The 22,944-nt window shown below is 36.7% G+C and overlaps 1 protein-coding gene across 3 annotated transcripts in view; it reads right to left on the bottom strand.

Moving 5' to 3' along the window:
• Positions 1-807: 807 nt before the first annotated feature.
• The window catches only part of LOC107313042, a 38,940-nt gene continuing 16,803 nt past the window's right edge, over positions 808-22,944 (bottom strand). Inside the window, exons 12-21 of one of the 3 annotated variants that reach the window (XR_001554753.2) lie at positions 21,940-22,051; positions 18,111-18,213; positions 13,445-13,484; positions 13,179-13,230; positions 11,614-11,725; positions 8,102-8,185; positions 7,465-7,505; positions 6,480-6,603; positions 2,799-2,889; positions 2,332-2,366 (exon numbers count right to left, since the gene is read on the bottom strand). Coding sequence is in view for 2 of the 3 variants with exons in the window: in XM_015860951.2 (XP_015716437.1) it covers positions 2,292-2,366; positions 2,799-2,889; positions 6,480-6,603; positions 8,102-8,185; positions 11,614-11,725; positions 13,179-13,230; positions 13,445-13,484; positions 18,111-18,213; positions 21,940-22,051 (793 nt within the window). In the remaining variant the exon portion in view is untranslated. Of the gene's footprint in view, positions 2,367-2,798; positions 2,890-6,479; positions 6,604-7,464; positions 7,506-8,101; positions 8,186-11,613; positions 11,726-13,178; positions 13,231-13,444; positions 13,485-18,110; positions 18,214-21,939; positions 22,052-22,944 lie in introns of all 3 variants that reach the window. The other 2 variants (XM_015860951.2, XM_015860952.2) reach the window with 2 other exon arrangements.

Below are 22,944 nucleotides of genomic sequence, written 5' to 3'. Positions count from 1 at the left end.
GATGGACCCTTACTCTTAGGATTCGAGTCATTACTGTTTCCATCCTCCCCTCACAGTTAACAGAAGTGAAAAGGCAGAAAAGAAAGGCAATTGGAAGTGCAAGTTCTGCCTACACAAGGAACAGCCCTGCTTTAACAAGCAGGCAAAATGCATTTGTTAGCTAAAGTTAAGTCAATGCTAGCGGTATTCACGCCCACCTTCTACTACAATTTATGCTTTAAACAAATGTTTTTCAATTACTGAGTCTCTACTGCAGATTAACAAACAAATGCAGCTTTAACAAGCTTTCAGGTCAGCTGGGATTGCTGGAACAAATACAAGTTCATGAATTTAGAACACGTTAAGGAGGATAAAATCTTGGACGGGGATTTCTGAGAGTATCTTTTGCAAGAAAAGTACCTGGTGGGAAATGCCCTTTGTTTTACACTGATGCCATGAAACAAATAATGGACAGAAAACATATTCGTGAAGGATGCATACACATGGGTTAATTGTGGGGATAAAAAATAACCCTTTTGTATTCCCATATCCAATCCTTTTGAAGAGTTCTTTTAAGCAAACTGCAGCCTCCTCTGCAGAGCTCTGAGTGCCAAACTCTACAAGTCTATCATTTGTTTGTTGCATTTTTGTACCAAACAAAAGCAAAGCACAGAGAAGACAAGCTCTGATGGAAGAAGGGAACCAACGAGACAAAGCATGAAACTATAGATAAGTGAAACAACCCCAAAACAAAGAGTTCTAAGAACCTCTGAAATATGTATCAAAGTTCTCCAGTAGAAGAGACAACTTAATGTGGATAAAACAAACTCATACTTATAAATGTATACTTTAATTCCAAAATAGTTGCATACACATTTACAGTCACTTAAGCAGCATATCGAATAAACTGCATATATTTACTGTAGCCTTTCTTATCTCTGCAGGTTTGCTACTGAGGTCTATCTGTTTATTTGTAATTTCCTCTCAATATCTTTGCATATTTTGCTAGGGTAAAAGGCTTCCAAATTATTAACAACAGTTTACTAAACAAACAACGAATGTAAACATAAAAACCAGCACAAATATATGAAGTCGCATACTTTTCTGCAATGAAGTAATGATTGATTTTCATGACAGCTTCCATGAACCATGCTGTATGCACAGGTAGGATTTACAGCTGGCTACGAGAGTAACGTGTTTAGATGGATAAAGCTCTCGCTTATACCTTCAAGTCAAAACCACAGAAAAGGTGGGAACAATTTGTTGTATAATCCTCATTAGGAAGCAAGTGGAGAGGAAACTGGTAACAGTGGTAGCACAGTCTGAGATTTGGGAGAACAGTTTGGTGAAGTTTACCCAATAAATGTGCAGAGTAACATCTGTATGGCTTCTGCAGAAGAAATAGAGCTATTTTGGGGGCCAGAATATCCTGACAGTGCCATAGGAACTCTGACATAGATCTTGGGAGTCGTTGCTTCATCAAGTGAGAAAGTTTTGAGTACCCTAATTTGGATACAGGGGAAAAGGGTGGATGGAGAAAGGGAAATGTGGAGGTGAAAACTGGAGTCAGAGCAGACACAAGAGAGTGCTTCACTGGTATGGACTTGGCAGGGAGGCTGGAGCTCAAGGATCTTTAAGGTCCCTTCCAACCTAAGCCATTTTATGATTCATTAGGTAAATGTTGGAAATAGTAGATAAATCTGTCATTAATTGGACAAAGAGCTGGAAAGTTGGTGGAACACCACCAAAGGGCTGCATTTACTATTGGTCGCTACATAGTAGTAACAATTGCAAAATTCCATCACCACGCATTAGGGAAAGCTGTTCTCCTGTGCCAGACAGCGCTAACTTCATGGTGATGCACAGCAGGTTATCCAGCTTCACTCTACACACGGGATAAATACTGTTGACAGGAGCTCAACTATACCGGTCTATTTAATTTTCAAATAAAGATTTAGAGAAGGAAAAGAGACGGACGGAACAGAAGGTAATTTTCATCTTGGAACAAAGACTATTTTGTCTCATAATTAAATGTCGTGTTGCAATTTGTTTAGTTCTATTTTACAGGAAATAAATTAATTCTTCATCAAATGTATTATCTAGACAGGAAGTGTCATCAGTCACAGACAAAGCTATTAGCCTGGCATTACTCAAAACAGTTATTAATTTGTGCCATATAGCTAAGCCTATGAGAGATAACTGTCACTGATTTCTCTGTGGTGACTTTCAAAAGTCTGACTCAAAAAGCCAGTTCTCCTTTATGACATTTTTATGCTACTCAAAGTGTTAAAAATGTTTGTATCGAGCACCTGTTACTCTATCAATGATTTTAAATCAGGAACGTTTTTAATCTGGAAATCCAACAGCATCTGCCCAAGTGCTTTGCCCTGTAAGGAGAGAAGAATAACAACAACCACTTACTATCTAAATATACAGTCTTCGTAAATAATGTTTAATGACAATGTTTTATTTGACACTATATGTATTTAGAGATTTCAAGTGAGTTTTCAATCAAGATCTGGATCATAGATTCACTCAAATCAAACTTATCTTTTTTGTAATTTATATTTATCTCTTCCATTTAATTGCCTCACTTGTGAATTGATGTAATTATGTGTGAAAAAGCATTTTATCTTAAACAGATTGAACAGTTTGTTCAATTTGTTACCTACTGCTAAAATAAAGGAGTTCAGCTCTGCTACCCAATTCACACCTAGCATCATCCTGCTTTGTGAGCAGTCCCACAGCTAACAACAAACCATTGAGAAAACAATGCAATATTTAGTTACAAAATATAAACACATTAAATCAATACATGCCTGTGGGTCACTTCTTAGGGACGCCACGCCACCACCACCAAGGGAATTCTTCAAAACAAAATTTAATGCATGGATTCCTGGCAGTTCATATCTGTAAAATAAAATTTATATTCTTGTTACACCCCCTCCACCCCAGAGATTTTGGACAAAAACTCATTTAAGCAGAACAGAAGCAAAAGACTGTGCAAAAACTTGTGTGCTTTTGATAACAGCCTCTACTGGTAAATCAAGCCGAGAAGTTAAACTGAAGGTTAACATTTCCTACTTTCTTGATTCTTAAAGCGGTCGGACTAGATGATCTTGTAGGTCCTTTCCAACCTTGTGATTCTATGATTCTATGACTTGTCAGTCCTTAATAGTTCTAAAGGAAGATCATAAAGTAATAATTCTCTCCCTATTTGTCAAAATTCATAAATTTCTAATTAGCCACTTTTCTCATTTCCATTTCTCCTGTCATTTAGAAAGCTCTATAGGCATGAGTTTCAAATCCAGTGTGATTTAAGAAAACACAATGGACAGAAGGAAGTAATTTTAATATTTCTTATGTCTGATACTGAAAAAAAAATTAATCACATAATCCCCAGAACTCACTTTTCTGACGCTGCCTGCCAGCTGATTTGGAAGTCATGCTCAGTGTTACTAAGAAATAATGATGACTCAGCAGCTCAAACTCTTGCAACTATGGAGAACTTTTAACAAGTAAAGCTACATTTCAACACTTCACTGGAGCCACGTGCTTTGTTAAGATAAAACAATTTGATTTTAGTATGACAGACCCATTTTCCTGTTCCATCCTGGCTGATGCATTTCCAGTTTGGAAACTTTTGTAGAAGTCTGGCAAATGGCTTCATGATTTCCTAGCAAAGCTATTTCAAACTCCATAAATAGGGCTGTAGCATGTTTCCATTTGCCATTCCTTGCACAGTTTTCCAGTGCTTTGTCTACTTCTGTGTACTGTTCCAGTGCTCCTTGGCTTTTTGCTTTCCTCCATTACTTTCTTTATCTAAGGACTTGATGGCTTTCCTTTTTATTTATTTATTTCCCACCCCCTTCTTAGGAAAGAATTTAATCCCAACATCAGCAAGACACGAGGAGTAACGGAAAAAGACCTTATCCAGCTCTTGCTGTGTCTCCAGATGTTTGACTGCTATAGTTTAAATCACATTTCCTCCAGTACTGCTTGCTTCTCTTTAGTCATTTATCTGATCTTCATTTGTTTTCAACAGATTCTTCAAATCTGTTTTCTAAAAAAGCTGGATTTTCTTGCAGTATTCTTCTATGGTCAAGGTTTATCTTCTCCAGTCCCTCTTAGTATTGTAAAAATTAGGGCTATTGTTGATACTATTCAGCATTCAACAGCAATGTGTAGAACAGAGTAATTTTAGCAGTGTCATCTATGTAACTGATTCATAACATAATCAGCAAGGATTACAGAACCTCACAGCATTTTTGTATATGCAAAAGCAATTTAAAAGTATTGGTATCTGCCAAAAATGTATTGTTTTGTTCCTCAGTTCTTCACAGCAAGAAGTCCTTAAAAAAATACCATGACGGATACAGTTCTAATACAAATGCAATTCTGTGTTCTAGAAATAGGTAACTGCAGAAATAATAATGAAAGATGTTTTAGTGGAATGGTAAGTCACGGCTTGAACCAGTGATGGAGCACCGGGTGGGAAGGCAGAGGCAACCCAGGGGAGCTGAGGTGCACACAATGCAATGCAATGGAATGCAATGGAATCCTGGATCTCATTTCAGGAATGACAGTGGAGTCAAGGGCATCTTGCTGGAGTTCCCTGCCTACCTGAGGCCTTCCAAGGGTAATCTTCTTTTCCTGTTTCTGTGCCCATGGCCACTGCATTTGAGCACATCCTTACCTGCTTTAGCCTAGGACTCTGCTACTCTATCATTGCTATGTTTTCCATTGTGTTACAGCATTACATTTGTGTACAATTCTAGTGCTGACAGGAGATGAGAGAGTTCTCAATAAGAAAAACAATATGTAGTAAACTAGTCAAGTATTTCATTTTCAGGTTTTGTGTAAGAGAGAAATGTTCCCTTCTCCAGTCATATTCACTCTCTAGCACTTCTTTAGCACAATCAATTCTCAATTTATAAAGCGCTGCATGTGCAACACCACATGGGTACGCTTGTATTGGCAAAATGAAATGCAAAATGACTAAAGGAAAAATAGACCCTTTCACTTGCAGTATCATCTTGTAGCTACCATATACTTTACCTCAGCACTGATGCTATTTTTTAAACAGCAAAACCATTCAGACTTATATGAGACTGACATCCTCCTTTAAACACAGCAAATTTCTGAGTATCACTCTCTCTTAACTTTGCTTGACTTGGATTAGCCTAATTTTGCTTGCACATTACTGCTACGCACAGGAAACACTATGATTAATTGTTGGGAAGGTACTTCTCTTAAGTGGTGGATGAGGGAAAAAAGCAATTGTATTGTCCTGTCTTTATCTCCAAAAGATCATCTTTTGCTACTGTGTTACCTGAAATTCTGCAAGCTTCTGAGTTGACAATGCTCTTTGTCAAGAATAATCCCATCTTTTTTTGTTTACCTATTCTAAAAGCCTTAAGGAAAAAGAATGAAAAGCAACCAGCTGACAATCTCTGTTCTGTACTTAAGTAGAACCATAGTTGGTATGTTTTTAATAGCAAAAATAATGTCTATTGTTTAACGACGCATATTTGAAATGAAAAAAAATAAGACAGCCCTTCTTACAACAGTAAAACCTAAAAATAAATGAACAATTAAAAAAAAATCATGCAATCTGAAGCACACAAGCATAATACTTTCAATCCTAAACAGTTCCACACATGGATCTATTCTTTTTTCCCCCAGAAGTTTTTCAGTTCTCTCACACAGCTCCACTGTCACATCATTAAAAGAAACCAAACCCAGGAACAGATAATCTAATTAATCAAATTTAATTGGCTTTACCCAGACACAGCAAATTTGAACTTTTATTTATGAACATAAAGAGCATTAGGGAACCACAATTAATCTATTTCTATACGTATCATTAGAAGGCCTGACATTTTTTTATTTTTTCCCCTTTCTCTGGTCTGTTTCAGAGGAAATTTAATTACTTTCTAAATATTAGAATTCCTTAGATCTGTAGATTTGTTAGCACTTAATGAAACGGTGGATGAGATCTGCATAGATCTGTTCATCACGATGCTCAAAGAGCAGGATTTAAAATAGCTCCAAGTTCTCTGGGCTTTGAGCTGCACCTTTCTGACTCATACTGTTTGACCAAGCAAAAAAGGCACTTATTTCTTGTCATCCACAAAAAGATGTAATGATTTTGGAAAAATGTCCATTGTGGTAGAGGAAATATTATATCAAAACAGGTTTTAGGAAGGTAAAGAGTTTGTTGCAGTATCAAAGTACTTATTTTTAATGAGAAACATCAGTTTTAAAACCTCTCATCTGCTTTCATGGGCACACTTAGAAGAAAGAGCACTACTTCCTCACTCTGTCAGGGATTTCCAGTTCCTCCTTATGTAGTGCCTTGGAGGCACAAGAAGTTTCAGTTACTATGGCTCCTGCAGTTTCCAGATTAGGAATATGTTTCTCAAAAGTAGACTACAAGTTATTCCTATTTTGCAGACATTATTAGAACAAAACAAAAAAATATACAAGTATATACTCACCTTGATACTAGCTCTTCTTCAGGTTTTTCTCGCTCTAAAAGGTGTTCGAAGTAGTTCTCCAAGGCTTGAGCAGTTAAAGTTTTCTTTAGATATGGATAATACAGAGGATGCCGTGCTATGACACCTGTTAGGTAAGATAAGCATTAGTTGGAACATGAGCTGTTGAAACCTATTGCAGTTATCCTTTCAAAACTGATTCGAGGTCATCCTCTCAACTGAAAATGTATGTATGGATACTCTTTGATGAACTCCTGAATAAAGTAGCAGGACAGCTTTTCCTCTGACAGTAGAGAGGTAGTGTGTTGCATGACATGGAAGAAGGCTCTCAAACCACATGATATTAAAACCACAATTCTTCTAGGTGCAAATGAACCCTGCTACTGGAAAACACCTAAAGAAAAACAAAATACCAAAACCAACCAACCATGTGAAGTTCTCTTTCCCTAAAAGGTGTGCAGGCCTTAGAGAAGTAATTGTAGCTGACCATAAACAAAGCATAATCAGATCAGTAGTAAGTGCAACAATGGAAGGTTTTGGTTCTTACCCTCAATAACTACAAGAAAGGACAGTTTTTTATTGCTGTAAGTATGCTTTGATAAAGTCTAGGTAACTTTATGCTGAAGCCAGCATTCCACAGCAGGATCGGGAAAGCTGATTCATGTCACAGATCTCTTTATCTAGGGGCTTAGAATTATTCATCTCATAGGTTGTTTGTTGTTCATTTAGCAAAGCAATAGTTTCTTTATATCTGAGAAAGCCTATTGGCAGCACACACATAATTTATGATCAGGCAATGCTATATTGTATTAACAGAACAAATTAAATAAAATAAACTTTAAAAAAAATAAAAATCAACACCTCTTCACTCTTCAACCCAAAAAAAGCTTCACAAACAAGGACAAGAAAACCGTATTCCTTAAATATAAATAACAAAATCCATCAGTCTTAGCATGACAGCTAATAGCAAATCAAATCCCAAACGCACCTTTAATTCATACTGAGCTTTGAACACCAACACGCTCTCATCTTCCAACAAGTAAGAGAGCCAATTGTTGCATGCAGAAGTAAGGAATAGAAGGAATTATTAATCAATACAAGAAGCAGCATAATCAATGTAAAGCCTGCACACTGAAATACACCACTTGGATTTACAATATAATTAAAAGCATTCCCTTACTTTGAAGAACAACTTTGGTGTTTCTTAACAATATTTAGCCATTTACACGATACAAAATTAACATACAGAAATAGCATACACCTTCAGACAACCAAGAAATTATATTATATAATAGACACAGAGAAGTAGCAACTAATGTGCAGGAGAAACACTAAGAATGTGTTTCTTAGTTTTGGGGTGCTTACTCTTTGCAACCCTAAACAAAGCTTTGCAGTTTCAGACATTCAAGTATTTTTCTTAATACCTCAGATTTCAAACAGCTGCTGAACGCAGACCTACACTGCATTAGTTAAATACTGTTTCATTTGGATTATTTTGTTTGAGCACTGAAGCAATAAAAGAAATAATAAAGTTATGTTAAGAGATTTCCCCAAAAAATTAAGGAGAGCACATGGTGGCCTCTTATATGAGAAACTTAAACCACCTTGAGAAGAAAGATAAATACCTATGTTTGCAGAGTTGCCTTTGTCTCCACTTCTAGTATAGGCAAGATCTTCTAAGCGGTAAGTATGGTGACCAGTTGGCAGATCTGTACAATATAAAAATGAATGCGCTGTAACGATAGCTACATACAATGGTACATTTTGAAGAAGGATCTGTCTTTACAGTCTTCCTGCACTGTTTTTAGTACTCTCACAAACAACATCAAAGTTTTTCTGCCCTAATGTGTATTTATAAGGCAAATCTGTTTACTTTTACAAAGCTGAATGCTGTGCCACACATCCCCTGTATTGCCACCTCTGAATATGAACATTTATCTCCATCATAACAGTGCAGTGTCTCTGAAAGAGGCTTAGCAGATACATGGTATTTCTTGACCAGCTTTTTTCCAGATAACACAAAGATCTCTCTGCTTCCAATGTGGGTAGAAAATACATTTAGTTACTGATAATTTGCTGTCTGTAGAAAGCAGTCGCAATTTAAAAGTGTCTGAAGACTGTGCATCTCTCTTGCTTTCATACATGCTACTGTAAAGGTTATTTTTTCATTTGCACAGATTTCTTTTTCAAATAACTAATTAAATAATGAAAATAAAGCAGTCCTACTCCTGCCCAACTACAGAAGTTCAATCAAGCCATGGAGTTTATAAACAAGGTTTGATGGTTTAGTCATACATCACAGACCTCTTGCAGTTCTTCATTAGTAAGCAGCAGGCAGCCACCACCTAGCTGTTCCCCTGAAGGAGAGATCAAGTGCTCACTTTGCACCAGGTTCGGGTTATCCACTAACAGAAGTCTAATGCTTAAACTTGAAGTACAGTTTATATCCCATATTTTAGGCAGAGAGAATCCAGTCATTCCAAACTTGTTTTGCATCTAACCCAACTTCTCTCAGGACATATCAGCTCTCCAGGCATCCCTGGCTTCAGTGCCAGCATCTCAAACTTATCCATCTATCTGTCTTGCATTCAGAATTCCCATCCTCCAGCTACCCTTTCCTATAACCCCTTCCTGTGATTTTCTATCTTTCTGCACATGAGTTGGCAGATTATATCCTCTCTCTGCTCCTTGAACACCAGTAGGGGGAACATGTATGGCATGGAAGTGACATTTTTTCCTTCAATGGAGAAAAATATTAGCAGGGAACAACCTGGGGCTGACCACAGCAAACATTTTCTGATCTAGCTGTACCAACAGAAAGAGGACATTACTCACATTCTAAAGAAAAACACAGAAATGTTAAACTACTGAAATTAATCACGGGTCAGTCTAGTATAACAGCACTTCACAGGTAATAAATAGAACTTGAAATGTTGAAAATACACTGCAGAAGAATTAACGTAGTACATTTGTTTTGAGCCTGATGCTCAGTCCTTTCTACATTCACTTCCATGAAAAACTCAAGTAGAAGCGGGTCATAAAAACTGCCAGAAAATACTAAAGGGTATATATAACATAAAGGGTCTCCATTTAAACAAAACCATTTCAAGATCGCTCTCTGGTGTTCTCATGTATTATTACCCTTATTGATTTATCCTTCATGATCTGTTTATCAGGAAGTTGCTTCCATTTAACAAACATCTTAAATCTACAGAAGAATCCTCTTTGAAGCTAAGGCAAACAGTACATTCAAATTCCACCCTTCCAGAACCACATCTAGCAGAATTTTTGAAATCCACTTTCGCATATTTCTCTTATCTGTTCAAAGACAACCAGCAGTCCCTCACACTTGAGATAACCATGAAACCAAGAAAAAATACTTCTCTCCTTACTAAATGCTGACAAAATGCTTTAGCAGAGTTTACTGCTTTTACAGTCTAATCCATCTATTTCTCATCTGTGTTGTCCATGTGTTAAGCCACAGAAGTAGGTAAGAGAAAACATTTCTATTTACAACTAAGGGCAAAAGTTTAGAGGTCCTTCTCAGGGGAAAAAAAAAAAACAGAGGAGATCTGCTGACCCTCAAAAGTTTGAGTTCTGCCTGAATAGAGCCAGAAGAATTCAGTACTTATAAGCTGATGTCGGGCACCTCAGAAAGTCTTCTCTAATGATAAGAAGGCATTTGAAAGCAACAGGAAGTCTGATTGTTTTTTTTCTTCCAATATTTAGTGTTGCAGTCATGTTGAAATTATAAATAAAATAAAAAATCAGTAACTCTGCTAGCCTCTTTATTAGACAAACCATGACCTTCTATTCCTTAACTCAGTCTGATTATGATAATCCCCTACTGCCCTGGAACTCCCATATATCAAAGAGACTCTGCTATGAGCTTTGATTTGCAACAGACATGATCAAGAACTGAACACACACTGAAGACTACAATTTATTTCTGCTTGACACAAAAAGATTCCCTTGAAGGGATGTCTGAAAGGACAGAGAAGAATTCACACATGACAGTTCAGTATCAGTGACTTTCAACACATAAACACACAGCCACACATGTATTGGAAAATTTCTCTACATTATATAGAATAGCTTCCATTAACTTACAATAACAGATTCTACTCATAGTTTTGAGAAATTCTACTCATTCTGGATTCCAGATACAGATGATATGAAGGCACAAAATGTTAAGATGTAATTTTTTTTTTTGGCATATTCACATACTCAAAGACCTAATTTTTTCTTTCAGAATCAGTATTGTATTTAGGAATAAGTTGAGCAAATTACCTGATTTAGATTTGAAAGGCTCTATCCATAGCTTTAAATTAATTACCACATCTCTCTAGTGAGAGAAATAAAGATTTTGTCTGGATCAAAAAGAAATTACGAAGTATGTTACAAAATGCAGAATGCAGTTCTGCCACTAGAAAGGATAGGAAAAACTGTTAGTACCTAAGAGGTTCTGTAATCCTTGATCTGATACCATACCTAGCTTCCATGAACAACTCAGACTGAACACTTTGTTGCAGATGTTTAGACCTGCTCATCTTAGCTCACTGGTTCACCCAGTACCTTCCTTTTCTTTTTCACACATATAGATTAGAAAAGCTGAACAGAAATTATCACAGGGAAGCATTATTCTAATATCCTTTCTTCAAAATTTACTAGCTCTGGATCAGTCCCATTCTTCATTGCATTTTATGAAGCCTGATGTAATATGGCGGAATGTATTTATCCTAATTATTAAGGATTCTGTACTTCTGCCCTCCATTCTGAATGCAAGTATTTTGATTCAAATAAAACCAACTTGTACCAGGATTAATACAACAAATTTGAAATAGACTTCCAAACCGTATTTCAATATCAAGTCAGAGTTCAAGTGCTTTCCTGTGGCTAAGGCTAGGGTGTGTTTTTTTTAAAGCAACTTGATATAGCCTTGTTATAGACTCCCATGTAATACTACTGTCTGATGCTAATCACCATCCTTCCTAAGAAAAGTGGCTCAAGAATTTTGCAAAGGAATTCAAAATGCACAGTGTAAGGAGGTAAAATAAACTTCTTGGACAAAATTCAGCACATGATTTTCTAGGAGAAAGACAGAAAGTGATACATTTCAAGTAAAAGATGACCATACCTTTCAATTCACTGTTAATCTTGGATGGATCAAAGGAAACAGCCTCATCTGATGTAAACGTGAGATCCTCCTCAAATGTCTCAACATACTGACCGTTTAGAAATAATTTGATCTGGAAAAAAATGCCCATTTCCAAACTGTCACATTAGACCAAGAAATCCAGCACAACACGTGAATAGTCATTTTCTAATTAAATATTCACCTGCAACATTTTAAATAAAACCTTTTAGGTCATTTTACTCAACGGCTTTTGTTAAGATTGTTCTTTGAAAACAGCTAATAACAACAAAGGCCCATTGAGCTTATTTAAAGGGAAGACTAACAAACAAAAAGGAGACAAGTTATTCTTGCCTTCAGAAGGATTCTTTCTCCTAGCACAAGTTTTAGGTTACCCCTTAAACATGAAAAAGCATACTTGGAAAATAACTCATGTTTGCATAGTAAAACCACTTGTGACCTATGGTAAAATCAGGACAATTGTGTAAGAGCGGTGAAAACAACACATAACCAACGTGATATTGAATCCAACCTGAAATCCAGAAAAGTATTATCAAACACAAAAGAACCCACTGTGGCAATATTAACGTATCTGAAAATCTCCTTATGTAGTATTTTTGGGTTTAGATCAAATTCTAAGTTTATCTCTATGGCAACTAGACTCCAATCTAGAAAAGCAGTTAATTTGTACCTTATTTACTCTGCAATCTCTAGCGAGAACTTTCTTAATACACGGCTAAAACTTTGGCCCAGGGTCTGAAACACTTAGACCACGCTTTTATATAACCTTTGTTGCATTTCAATGGTGACACAATATCTTTATGAACATATTAGTGTGCTCACCAGATTAGTTCCCTAGAATAAACAGTTTGATTTTCTGTATTGTTAAGAGTAAGAGACAATGCTGTCTTCCCTTGCTAAATGAAGTTACAATTTAATCTTAGCAGGCATTTCACCATACCTGGAACACGGCACTCATTTGTAATTTTACATGTGATTTGAGAAAGCGGTAGCCTGAACTTCCATAAAGACAGTACTTTAATATTACACAAAGACAAGCCAGCCATACAATTGTCAGCAGCAATAAGAATGTTAAGTGCTCCAACATCACAAATCTGCACCACGGAAGGTTCAGACCAGATAGTAGGAAAAAATTATTTACTGTAAGGATGATCAAATGCAGCAATGGGCTTCCTAGGGAGGTGGTTCATTCAATGCCATCAGTATTTAAGAGGCAGCTGGTTAATGCCCTTAATAATAAGCTCCAACTCCTGTTCATCCCTGATGTGATCAGACAGATGGACATGATCTCCATAGGTGCCTTCCAACTGAATGTTTCTATTCTAACTTCTTCCAAAACAAAAAGGGATTTTGTAATACTTCTCCACTATCCACAGTTTATCACTGTGGTTTCAAGTAACTCCCTTCAGGAAGTTGTAGAGTGCAATGAGGTCTCCCCTGAGCCTCCTCTTCTCCACTCTTCTCCAGTTGCTTAGAAATGGCAAGTCAGCATGATTTTTTTAAAGACTTCAGAAGAAACAGAGCAGACTATAAGTAGTAAGTCTTACCTGGACATTGCTCTTTGGATAATGGAAGAAAAATGGCTTCAAAACTGGAGATCTACATAAACAAAGCAATCATAAGTGCATTTAAATAAAAAAGAATGAAAATCTTCAGATTATTCACATACTTCGCAATCACTTGGAAATTTGAAAGCTTTTTATCCATGATTAGCAACACTTCTCTGAACTATTTTAGTAAGCTCAATGAATGCAGAAATAACTTAAATTTCATTATTAATAAAGCAAAATTTTATTTAAAGAAATTAACTTACATTCTAGGGCGCCCTCCAATAATTCCAGTGAGGCCAGGAGCTGGAGATGAAAATGAAATTCACAAAATAACTGTTAAGTTCATCTTCATAATTATCAAAGCTCAACTGCTTAAGGCAGTTAAAATAATTTCTATAACAAAGATTTATTAATACTTGGAAACATCTAGCAAATTACATATGGCATCAGCTTAATATAACCAAACGTTTTAAAGAGCATGTAAAATGGCAAAACATGTGAAAAGCAGTGTGTCTTAAAAAAAAAGAAAAAAAAAAGGTGGTTTTGTCTCAAGATGAGCAAGGCATAAACTGCTTCAAAGGAAGACCCTAGTGATCTTTCTTTTTCTATGCCAATGCCAGTCAGGCAACACAACTGGCACAAAAAGAAGGTGGGGAATGTTAGTTTTTTTTCACTTTTCAAGAGAGCAAAGAAACAACTCTGACCAGATCCATGCATGATTTCCTGTTGCTTTATTAGATTAACCATTGCAGATGCATCTCTCTCTCAAGCATTTTCACTGGCTACCTTAGCTGGTTTTAGGTTCCTCTGCACTACAGATCCCAATCTTTCTTTCTCTTTTCTACATAGGCATTTTAGGAGCTTTAAGTCACTAGCATGATTCAAGATTTGTAGTAAATCAGTACTGTGATTAGACTCTTCTCAGCATCTGGTTGTTAGGCTTTACTGCCCTTAAACCCATCTGACAGATCAGTATTCCTGAAATAAACAGTTCTGTTCTTCCTAGCTTATCTTCTATCCTGTCTGCATGGCATAGATAGTATGCATACATGATACATCTAAGTTCCCTACAATTTCTTTCCTCTGAAGTTCTGTAAAGAGTGTATGTTAAATCAGCCTAGGAATTAAGCATCCCAAATGGTGTGTTTACCCAAGTTTATCCTGACTAACATGCGCCCACTTTCCTTCATGCTTCTTCCAGGTGTATTCTCTCTGACCAAATGCCAAGAAACACATTCTCATGGCAAAAAGCTCACACTGATAACCTCTACCTCTCAGCAAGTTGCTTTAGCTTAGGTTTGGTGCCTTGGCAATGCAGACCAAGTGGTAGCACGGGAGCAACATAGCACAGGTTGATGTTACAGTCCAGATTCATGTTCACTGGAGGAGTGATTTCCCTGAAACTACATTTAAGCAAGATGCCTTACTAAAGTCTTTGATAAGGCATGCTGTTCCATCAATCAATCAATCAATCAATTAATCTCAAATAAATGAACCATGAGTAATCAACCCTCGACCCACCAAGCTCTGCTGCAAATAACACGGATGTGGACAGAATGGAAACTAATCTCTTACAATTACACAGTTTCAAATGATCCAGGGAAGATTAGACTCAACAAACACTACCTATGTGCTCTTTCAAGGAAAAAAAAGAAAATGAATTCAATATTAAAACCAATAGCCATTATTTGCTGACTGAATTATGCTCCTAGTTTATTTAGGTTGTTGGGCAAGGAAGTGGGATATGGTAAGGTCATGTTGAAAACAGGCTCAGAAAGTTAATTTAATATTATCTGTGGATTGTCACATGGCTCACTTCCCACTAGACAGCTGAACTGCTCATTAAGGGTACCAGATTTTGCTCCAAAATCTATTTCAACTTCCTGAAAGCTCACAAAGAAAGCTCTTCCCTTGTCTGCTCTCATACAGTGAAACTTGGCTCCCAGGACAAAGCAGTTCTCTGAGCACTAACAAGAAAACAATATAAAAATCTAAAAGCATCAAGTACTCGCACTCTGAGGCTATGATAACCTCCTATTGCTGCTTGCTATCACTACTTTTGCAAACTCCTCCAGCATAAGCTTCTGTAATGCAGCGTGTCAGTGCAGAATGTCCTTTCTCAGAACATACCGTAGCTACCCTGCACTTAAGTGTAATGGCAAAGCAAAGCTATGTTGTTACATGCCAGCAGCAATATTATTCATTTCTATGTTAGAATTATTCAGTCCATTGCTTACGTTAACATACGTAGGACTGAAGCACTTCTAAGTATAATTTAACACACGCACATGCCATTCCTATTTAGACTTTAAGCAGAGAAGATGAACCAGATCTTCAATTGACTGTGGCTTATGGCTGGTAATTTATCTGGAATGCCTTCAAGTTGATAAAACAGTTTCAGACTTTCCTAATCCATCTATATTCTGTTCATCTGCATGTATAGTACCATCACACCGAATATTTATTTTGTCTCAAGGGTCTGATCCAGTAACAAACCATTCCCTAGAACAATTTATTTCCCAAGTCTGAGGATGTGGCCTGAAAATCTATTTCAACATGAATAACTGACTCTTCTAGTAAATTCTAATGCATGCCATAGATATGACACTTGTAGATGTCTCTTAACCTATTTCTGCCACAAATCATACCTTTGCACAACTCTATGCTCTTTCCAACAGAATAAAATGCGCAATATATGAAAGAAGGGAGACTGCATTAGTTCTAATTTGTAAAACATTTTGGACTAAAAACAAAAAGCATCAAAATGGTCTGACTGGTAGAGATTTAAAAGCCTTGAGCAGTTTAAATTCAATAGCTGATACTGTCTTTGAAACTTCATTGTGTTCCAAAGTACAGCCATGTCTCCTGGTGGTGACTGAATCAGCTCCAACAAAAGCTGGTCAATGTATTTATTGTATACGTTAAGGAATTATCTATATGCTATATGTTTATAGTTAGTTCTTACAGTGTATTTTAACAAAAGTACAAATCATATACTTTCTTTTTAATGGTGGTCAATTATACAGTCTAGTTATTAATATCCTCTGCATACAGCAGATAAATTATCTTTTGCAATATTATTCACAAACAAAAAAGGAGACTGCAATAAACTACGACGTTCCTTGAAGTATCTTCCAACACACTTATGAGATCAGTCATAATATTTACATACAAGCAAGTACTTTAAAATCTCAAGTTGCATTAACCAGCTGTCATCTCAGTGTCAAACTCTGGTCATTTCAATGTGAAATAAGGGTCAGCACATGATTTAAGCTATTAATAAAACACTTCTTAGCTACTGACCTATTAAACTACAAATAACAACACTCATTCAGCAAGGCTTTTCTTGAGATTCCTCCCCACTTGGCTTTAGTCAGGACAATCTATCTGAATTTAAAAAGTATGCAAAAGTACACTTCATAGAACAAGAAAACAGCTCTAAAATTGTACTGTTAATTAAGTCTGAACACTAAAGACTAAATCACTAGCAACTATTATCTTCATCTTCCTCAATGACCTTGATCAAGTTTGATGATGATACAAAGTTGGGAGGATTGGCTGACATGCTTGAAGGCTGTGTTGCCATTCAGCGAGACCTGCACAGGCTGGAGAGCTGGGCAGTAAGAATCTGGACGAGGTTTAACAGAAGCAAGTGTAGAGTCTTGCACCTAGGGAGGAATAATTGCATGCACCAGTACAGGCTGGGGGAAGACCTGCTGGAGAGGAGCTCTGCAGGGAGGGACCTGGGTGTCCTGGTAGACGACAGGTCGGCCATGAGCCAGCAGTGTGCCCTTGTGGCCAAAAAGGGATGATGAACCACCAAATAACCTTCACAATTGCAAAATATTTTAAAATGAATCTTCCTAATTACTTCTGAATTACTGTATTCTGTCTTGTAGAATGGAGTAAAAAAAAAAAAAAAAAAAAAAAAAAGGAAAATGAAAAAAAAAATATGACCATGCATCAACATTTCTTCTATAAACACAACTGAAAAGAGTACTGTACTACAGCTCTGATACCACTGTAAAGACAACAGAGAGCAAGAGAACATGCTAAGTTCCATACTAAGTTCCATGTGATTTTGAATCCACTAAAATAAAATGGACCAATTATTTAATTGCACAGCAAAATTCAGCCTCCATGAATCAGGATTCTAAATGTGCTACGGAAGTTGACATTCAGGTTGAGTAATTTAATTTGAAGATTCATGTAAATCAGTGCATTGCTCCATTAGGTACAGAGAAGCAATTGCAACACAGCCAAGCTCCAGTCTTCCAAAAGAAGCTCTCCAAATTTCAAATGCATTTTAAAAAGATAATATGAGCATTTATAGTGGAAGCAGCAGTCAAATCCCAGCATTTAAATGTATTCCTTACAACTAAGACAAATACAGTGGTAACATTTAGATTTGACTTGGGAAGAGAAGAGAAAAAAAGAGAGGGAAAAAAAATTGCTCAAAGTGATGAGTTAATAAGTGTTCCTGGAAAGCTATGAGAATCCAGTGAAAATCACAGTGAATATGTGCAAAGTTTTTCTTGGAACAAATATCTACTAACACAAAAAAAGCATAGATGATTTCATAACAGGTGACCCTTGTGCAAATACTTAAAACTGTATAATCTTAAAACTAAGACGGACTTTTAATTAAATCCTGGTGTTTTGTCTTTACATCAGAAGTCAACGGAAAAAAAAATCCAGTACAACACACTCACTCAAAGTCAAAAGTTAAAGGCATTACTGTGAGGCTAGACATAATAGTGCAAGATCAGAATTTAAGTTGGGGAGCTAATATGCACAGTGTGAATAAAGACTTAGATGGAGACCATTAGCATTCTCACTGCAGTATACTATTTAAAACTTTTTAATTAGATGTGAAAGTTTGACACAGGCAGCCAGATTATATTGTTAGAGAAAGTTGTGAATGTTTACCCATGCCAGTTCCAGCCGGTGCAATCTCTTTGGAGAAGATTTCTAAAGCTTCTTTTTGCTTATGATGTACTGCAATCCAAATAACAGCTTCCCGAGGACCCTGCTTTGAAAAAGCAGATTAGCTTAGCAGCAGAACAGCAGCAGATATATCTGTCAAATCAAAAAGTAACTGTAGCTCAGCATTCAGAGCAAATCTAACGGACATCTCATGCTCAATATTAACTATAATTTTCATTTAGTGGCTTTCCATCAAACATATCTGTAACTTTCAGTTCATGTTTCATCACTTTTACCAGTAATCAACTGTTGGGTACTTCAGACTGTTACAATGCTGTGCATCAAAACACCCTTCAAAATCAAGTGCTATAATGAACACAAATTCGTAAGGAAATTGTTTCACTCAATGAGGTGGGCACTGAGAATGCTCTAGGGCCAAGGCTACTTCTCTTAGCATCAAGAAATAAACAGATTTGCTCACAGAAAAGTAGTCAAACCTAATCCTTGGTGGTTTAGAGAGAACAGAATTAAAAAATACCAGATTTCCAACAAAAACACCTGTGAACACCTACAGCCTCTTAGCAAGTTTTAAGACTCAAGTAAGCATTTTAAACTTAAATGCTTTCGACTTCAAAATAACTAGAGAAAGTGCATGCTGGATCCAAACTCCTGAACTGCCTGTCTTTTAATATATCTCCTAACTTTAGTCCTACTTATTTTAATTGTCAATGCTTCTCTAGTGGTGCATTCTTTAAAAACACTGCATAAAAGTAAACAGCTTTTGAAATACATATGTCTCGTAAGTATAATTTCCGAGCATATACAGCATACACGTTCACAAAAATAATACTGTAGATCATGACAACATCAGAAAATCTCAAGTCAGTCTCAGGAACTTCAGTAGCTTCAAAGATGTAAAAACACGGTTGTGTTTCCTATTGACAGCTGCTGAAATGGTGTTCAGAATAAATGTTGCAGTATTCCATGCCAGTTATTGTGGCTACTGTAAGACTGTCCCAAAGAGGCAGTTATTTTAACAGACTACTAATTCCTGTACACTAACTCATATATATACTAAAATTCCAAAATGAACAAACTCATTTATTCCAGCTCACAGAGACACAGAAAATTCCCAACTCTCCAGCTAAAACACAGCAGCAAAGGGCCCTGCAGAAAAACACGTGGCTATGCTACAAATAGAAACTGTCTTTCCTCTTTATTTTTAAATCCCCCACAAAACTGTCTGGAGATTCATTACATTACTATTACTAATAATTAACAGGAAATACTCTTGCAGAAAGCCTGCTTACATATTCACATCTGCTTCCTGCTTCTAAACTGCATGAACTCTTGAATGCTGCATTTAAGCCTGTGAGAGGTAGGTTGTGTTTTTGCAGCATAAATTGTCAGTATTTCTGTATGTAGCATAGGAAAAGTTGCCTTTCACAAAGAAAGCTTCCGAACAGAGTAAAGTTGAGACAGGGGTGTTTTGACCTAGGTAAAATTGGCACAGGCACTAGGTAAGGTAATTATATAGGGTAGGGAAGAGGTCAGCATAGGCCGCTTATCATCATAAAAGATACAGAACATACCCAAAGACAACAGAAGCGTAATGTAGCAACAGCATCGGAAGACTGTGAGTCTGAGGCGGTCAACCAATGAATGCCAGGAGAGGTATTACCTGCGTCAGATCCAGGGTATATAACAGAATGGATTTCACTGACTAGTGGCGCAATTTCTCTCTTGTCAGTAGCGGTGTGCGCCCATTACTGCAATAATGAATAAACTGCTCTGCACAGATCCCACACCCAACGCTGTTTTTATAAACCAACAAATAGGTCGGGTACTGTTAATATATAACTTTCACGTGAAGCACATCCAGTGTTTCTAAATCATGAACTCACTGATACTGTGACATTGCCATAATCCCTTCTTCCTCAAGAACAGAAAAATCAGAGCAGGAAGTATTAGCAATTAAATACCACCAGAGTTATTCAGTGCTGACTCTGATCCACAGCTTCTGCTGATAAAGCAAGCTATCAGAATGGCAGACAATAGCTATGGAAACAGGTGGAGTGACTGAGAAAAAAAAAAAGGAAGCAAGGATTTTTGTCTTTCTCAAGGCTACCCTCTTTCGTTGGTAATATTCAGTGCTATGCATAGTCTCACTCTACACTAAATGGACCCAACTCTGAGATACATAGTCAGTGCACAATTTAATGGACAAATATTCAAAGCATGGACTGTTTCTCTTGTATGATAATATACCACCAAGCACAGCATGCTTTTGACCACTGTTACTTGCAATCCAAACAAGCACAACTGATTTTGTACAGAAAGACATAATCAGAAAGAGAATATATCTACTAAAGGGCGTATGTTTCTCTCATGAGTTTACAGCTTTGTTTTAAATGGTAAAGCAAACCCCTTTCTTCCCCCATTGCTCTGAAGCTACTGCCACCACTTTCCAGATGAGGTTCCTCTATCGGAGAACCAGCGTGAAGAAGATAAGGTTGTAAAGCAGCTTCCTGTGTTTCAGCTTCAACTTTCACATCCTATTGCAGGCATGTATGGAAAGCACGTACAACAGAGATACTGCTGCATTTAATTTTATTGTAAAACCTGGAAGCTGAGGCTAAAATATGAGAAATACTGTAAATATTCAACTTGGTTTGAAAAATGTCTTCAGTATACTGCAAGCAAGGCAAACTGAACAGGAAGAACAGAGAAGCTGTTCTTTTCCAAATCATTATTCACTCTAGTGAGCAACAAACTTCCCATGTAATGATATCATTAAAAAATGAATGCCTAATCAAATGGAACTGGTACAAAGAAGTTTAATATCTGGAAAATATGCTCCTACGTTCCAATATTTTCCTTCTGCAATCTCAGTACAACACTTAATGCAGCAGGGTTTGTCATCCTAAAAAGACCATATCATAGATGGCTCCATAGGAAGCAACTCCTGCTGCTGTGTAAAATAAAACAGAAGCTCAAGAACTAAAGCACATACAGCTCCAGACACAACTTGTCAACTTCTCTCATTTCTAAGAGTAATTAATTTCTATTATAAAAGTTTCACTATCTTTTTATTTTTCCCCTACATAGACACATTTTCAGCTATTTCACACACTGGCATTGCTAAGATCAAACTCACAGAGCTGAGTTTTGACAAGCATACCATAAGGTTTTTGCAAGACTTTCATTGACAGAAAAGAATTAGATCCTACTGTTTTGGAACAATCTAAACTGTCTAAATATTTTAAGTGCATGTAAGTGGGGACAAAATTTACAGCCTTCTTCCTATGAAAAGGTCTTCCATTCCTAGATAAGGAAAACAATCTGGATATCACAGCTGCAGAGGCTGCAGCCATCATTCATATTCTTACAGATGAATTCAACATGTCACAAAACACGCTGCAGAATTATGTAGTTGAAGACTGTTTCGCATATAGGACCTACAGAGCTTCAGCACAGGCAACAATAATTCTGCGTTTTCTTGTATAATGCTGTTTTCTAGAGTTGTGCCATATAGCAATTAAAGTCTGCATCATAAGAACGTTTAAAGTATTTCTTGACATGAACAACACTAGAACAGATCACAACATTTCTGTAAGTTTCCTTATCAGTGCTTCTGGAAGACCCAATACTGCAAAGACTTTGTCAGTGTAATTTTGTACACTAAGTACGACACTGAATTCTTTGCAAGATGGTGGGGTGAAATTCCCAAGATGACAGCAACTTCCTTTAAAGTTATGGAAAAGACAACGATATGGAGAGATTAAGAAGAGGAGGTCAGTAAAAGTTTAAGAACACTCCACTGAATACTTACACCATCTATACTCCTTCTAGCATGCGGTCCATATGTATCTTCAGACCCTAAAATCTGTATGTTAACTGCACTGTAATCTTCGTACCCGAGCTGACTGAAAATAAGACGCGTCCTGCAACAAATGATTTTTTTTTTGTTAATTAGTAAACTGTCTCAAAGCAATTCTCTGTAGTAGCCCTGTGCGGTCACAGGAATTTGCTCTGCAATGTTAACTGGTTACTAGTAGCTTTCACTACACAAATGAACAGGAATATTAGATCCAAAGTGATATGGACTATGTCACACCTCTGAATTTCTCCCTGCGTTTCAGTTTGAGCCTTTCTTTATTCAAATTATATGACAGATGATAGGCAAAGCCAAACAGATGGTATTTTATCTTAAAAAAAAAAAAGAAGTGCTTGAAAGGCTATTACAGTACATGCAGTCTTCCTGGTTTTCACATTATTTCTTACCTCTATTTCTCCTGCAACATTATGACCCACCAATAAATCACCTCACTACACCACAGCCACCAATGAAGAAAATGTAACTGAAGGAGGATCTTTTATTCAAAGGTACAGATATTCAGTTCTAATTAATGAACATACAACACAAATGCCAAGAATCTAACAAAAATTGTAAGAACCCTTTTTCATTACTCACACTTGCCTATTCTGGCCCTGTGAATTTCCTCATACTAATTCTGTAAGGCTATTTCTCCCCAAAGCATGCTGTTTCAAGAATGCTACATTTGCCCAATGGTGATTCATAATGAAAACTGGCTTTTTAAAAATACACCATAACAACACATGCTGCTTTTAGAGAAACAGCAATTGACACTTTTTTGGGGCAGGGTTGACAATTAAATTGGTATACCTAAAGGTTCATAAAAGGCAGCCTATCTTTCAAACACTGAACAAACTGAGAATGATCTTCATCTTTTGTTTTTTTAACAGTCATATAAAGTCCAAAACCCAAAAAATTACAGCAAAATAAATATGTGAGAGGAAAAATGCTTTATCATAA

Source organism: Coturnix japonica, chromosome 4, assembly GCF_001577835.2.
Source record: "Coturnix japonica isolate 7356 chromosome 4, Coturnix japonica 2.1, whole genome shotgun sequence".
Taxonomy (NCBI): domain Eukaryota; kingdom Metazoa; phylum Chordata; class Aves; order Galliformes; family Phasianidae; genus Coturnix; species Coturnix japonica.
The sequence above is the reverse complement of the archived record's forward strand: the minus strand, read 5'-3'. Positions and strand labels throughout refer to the sequence as shown.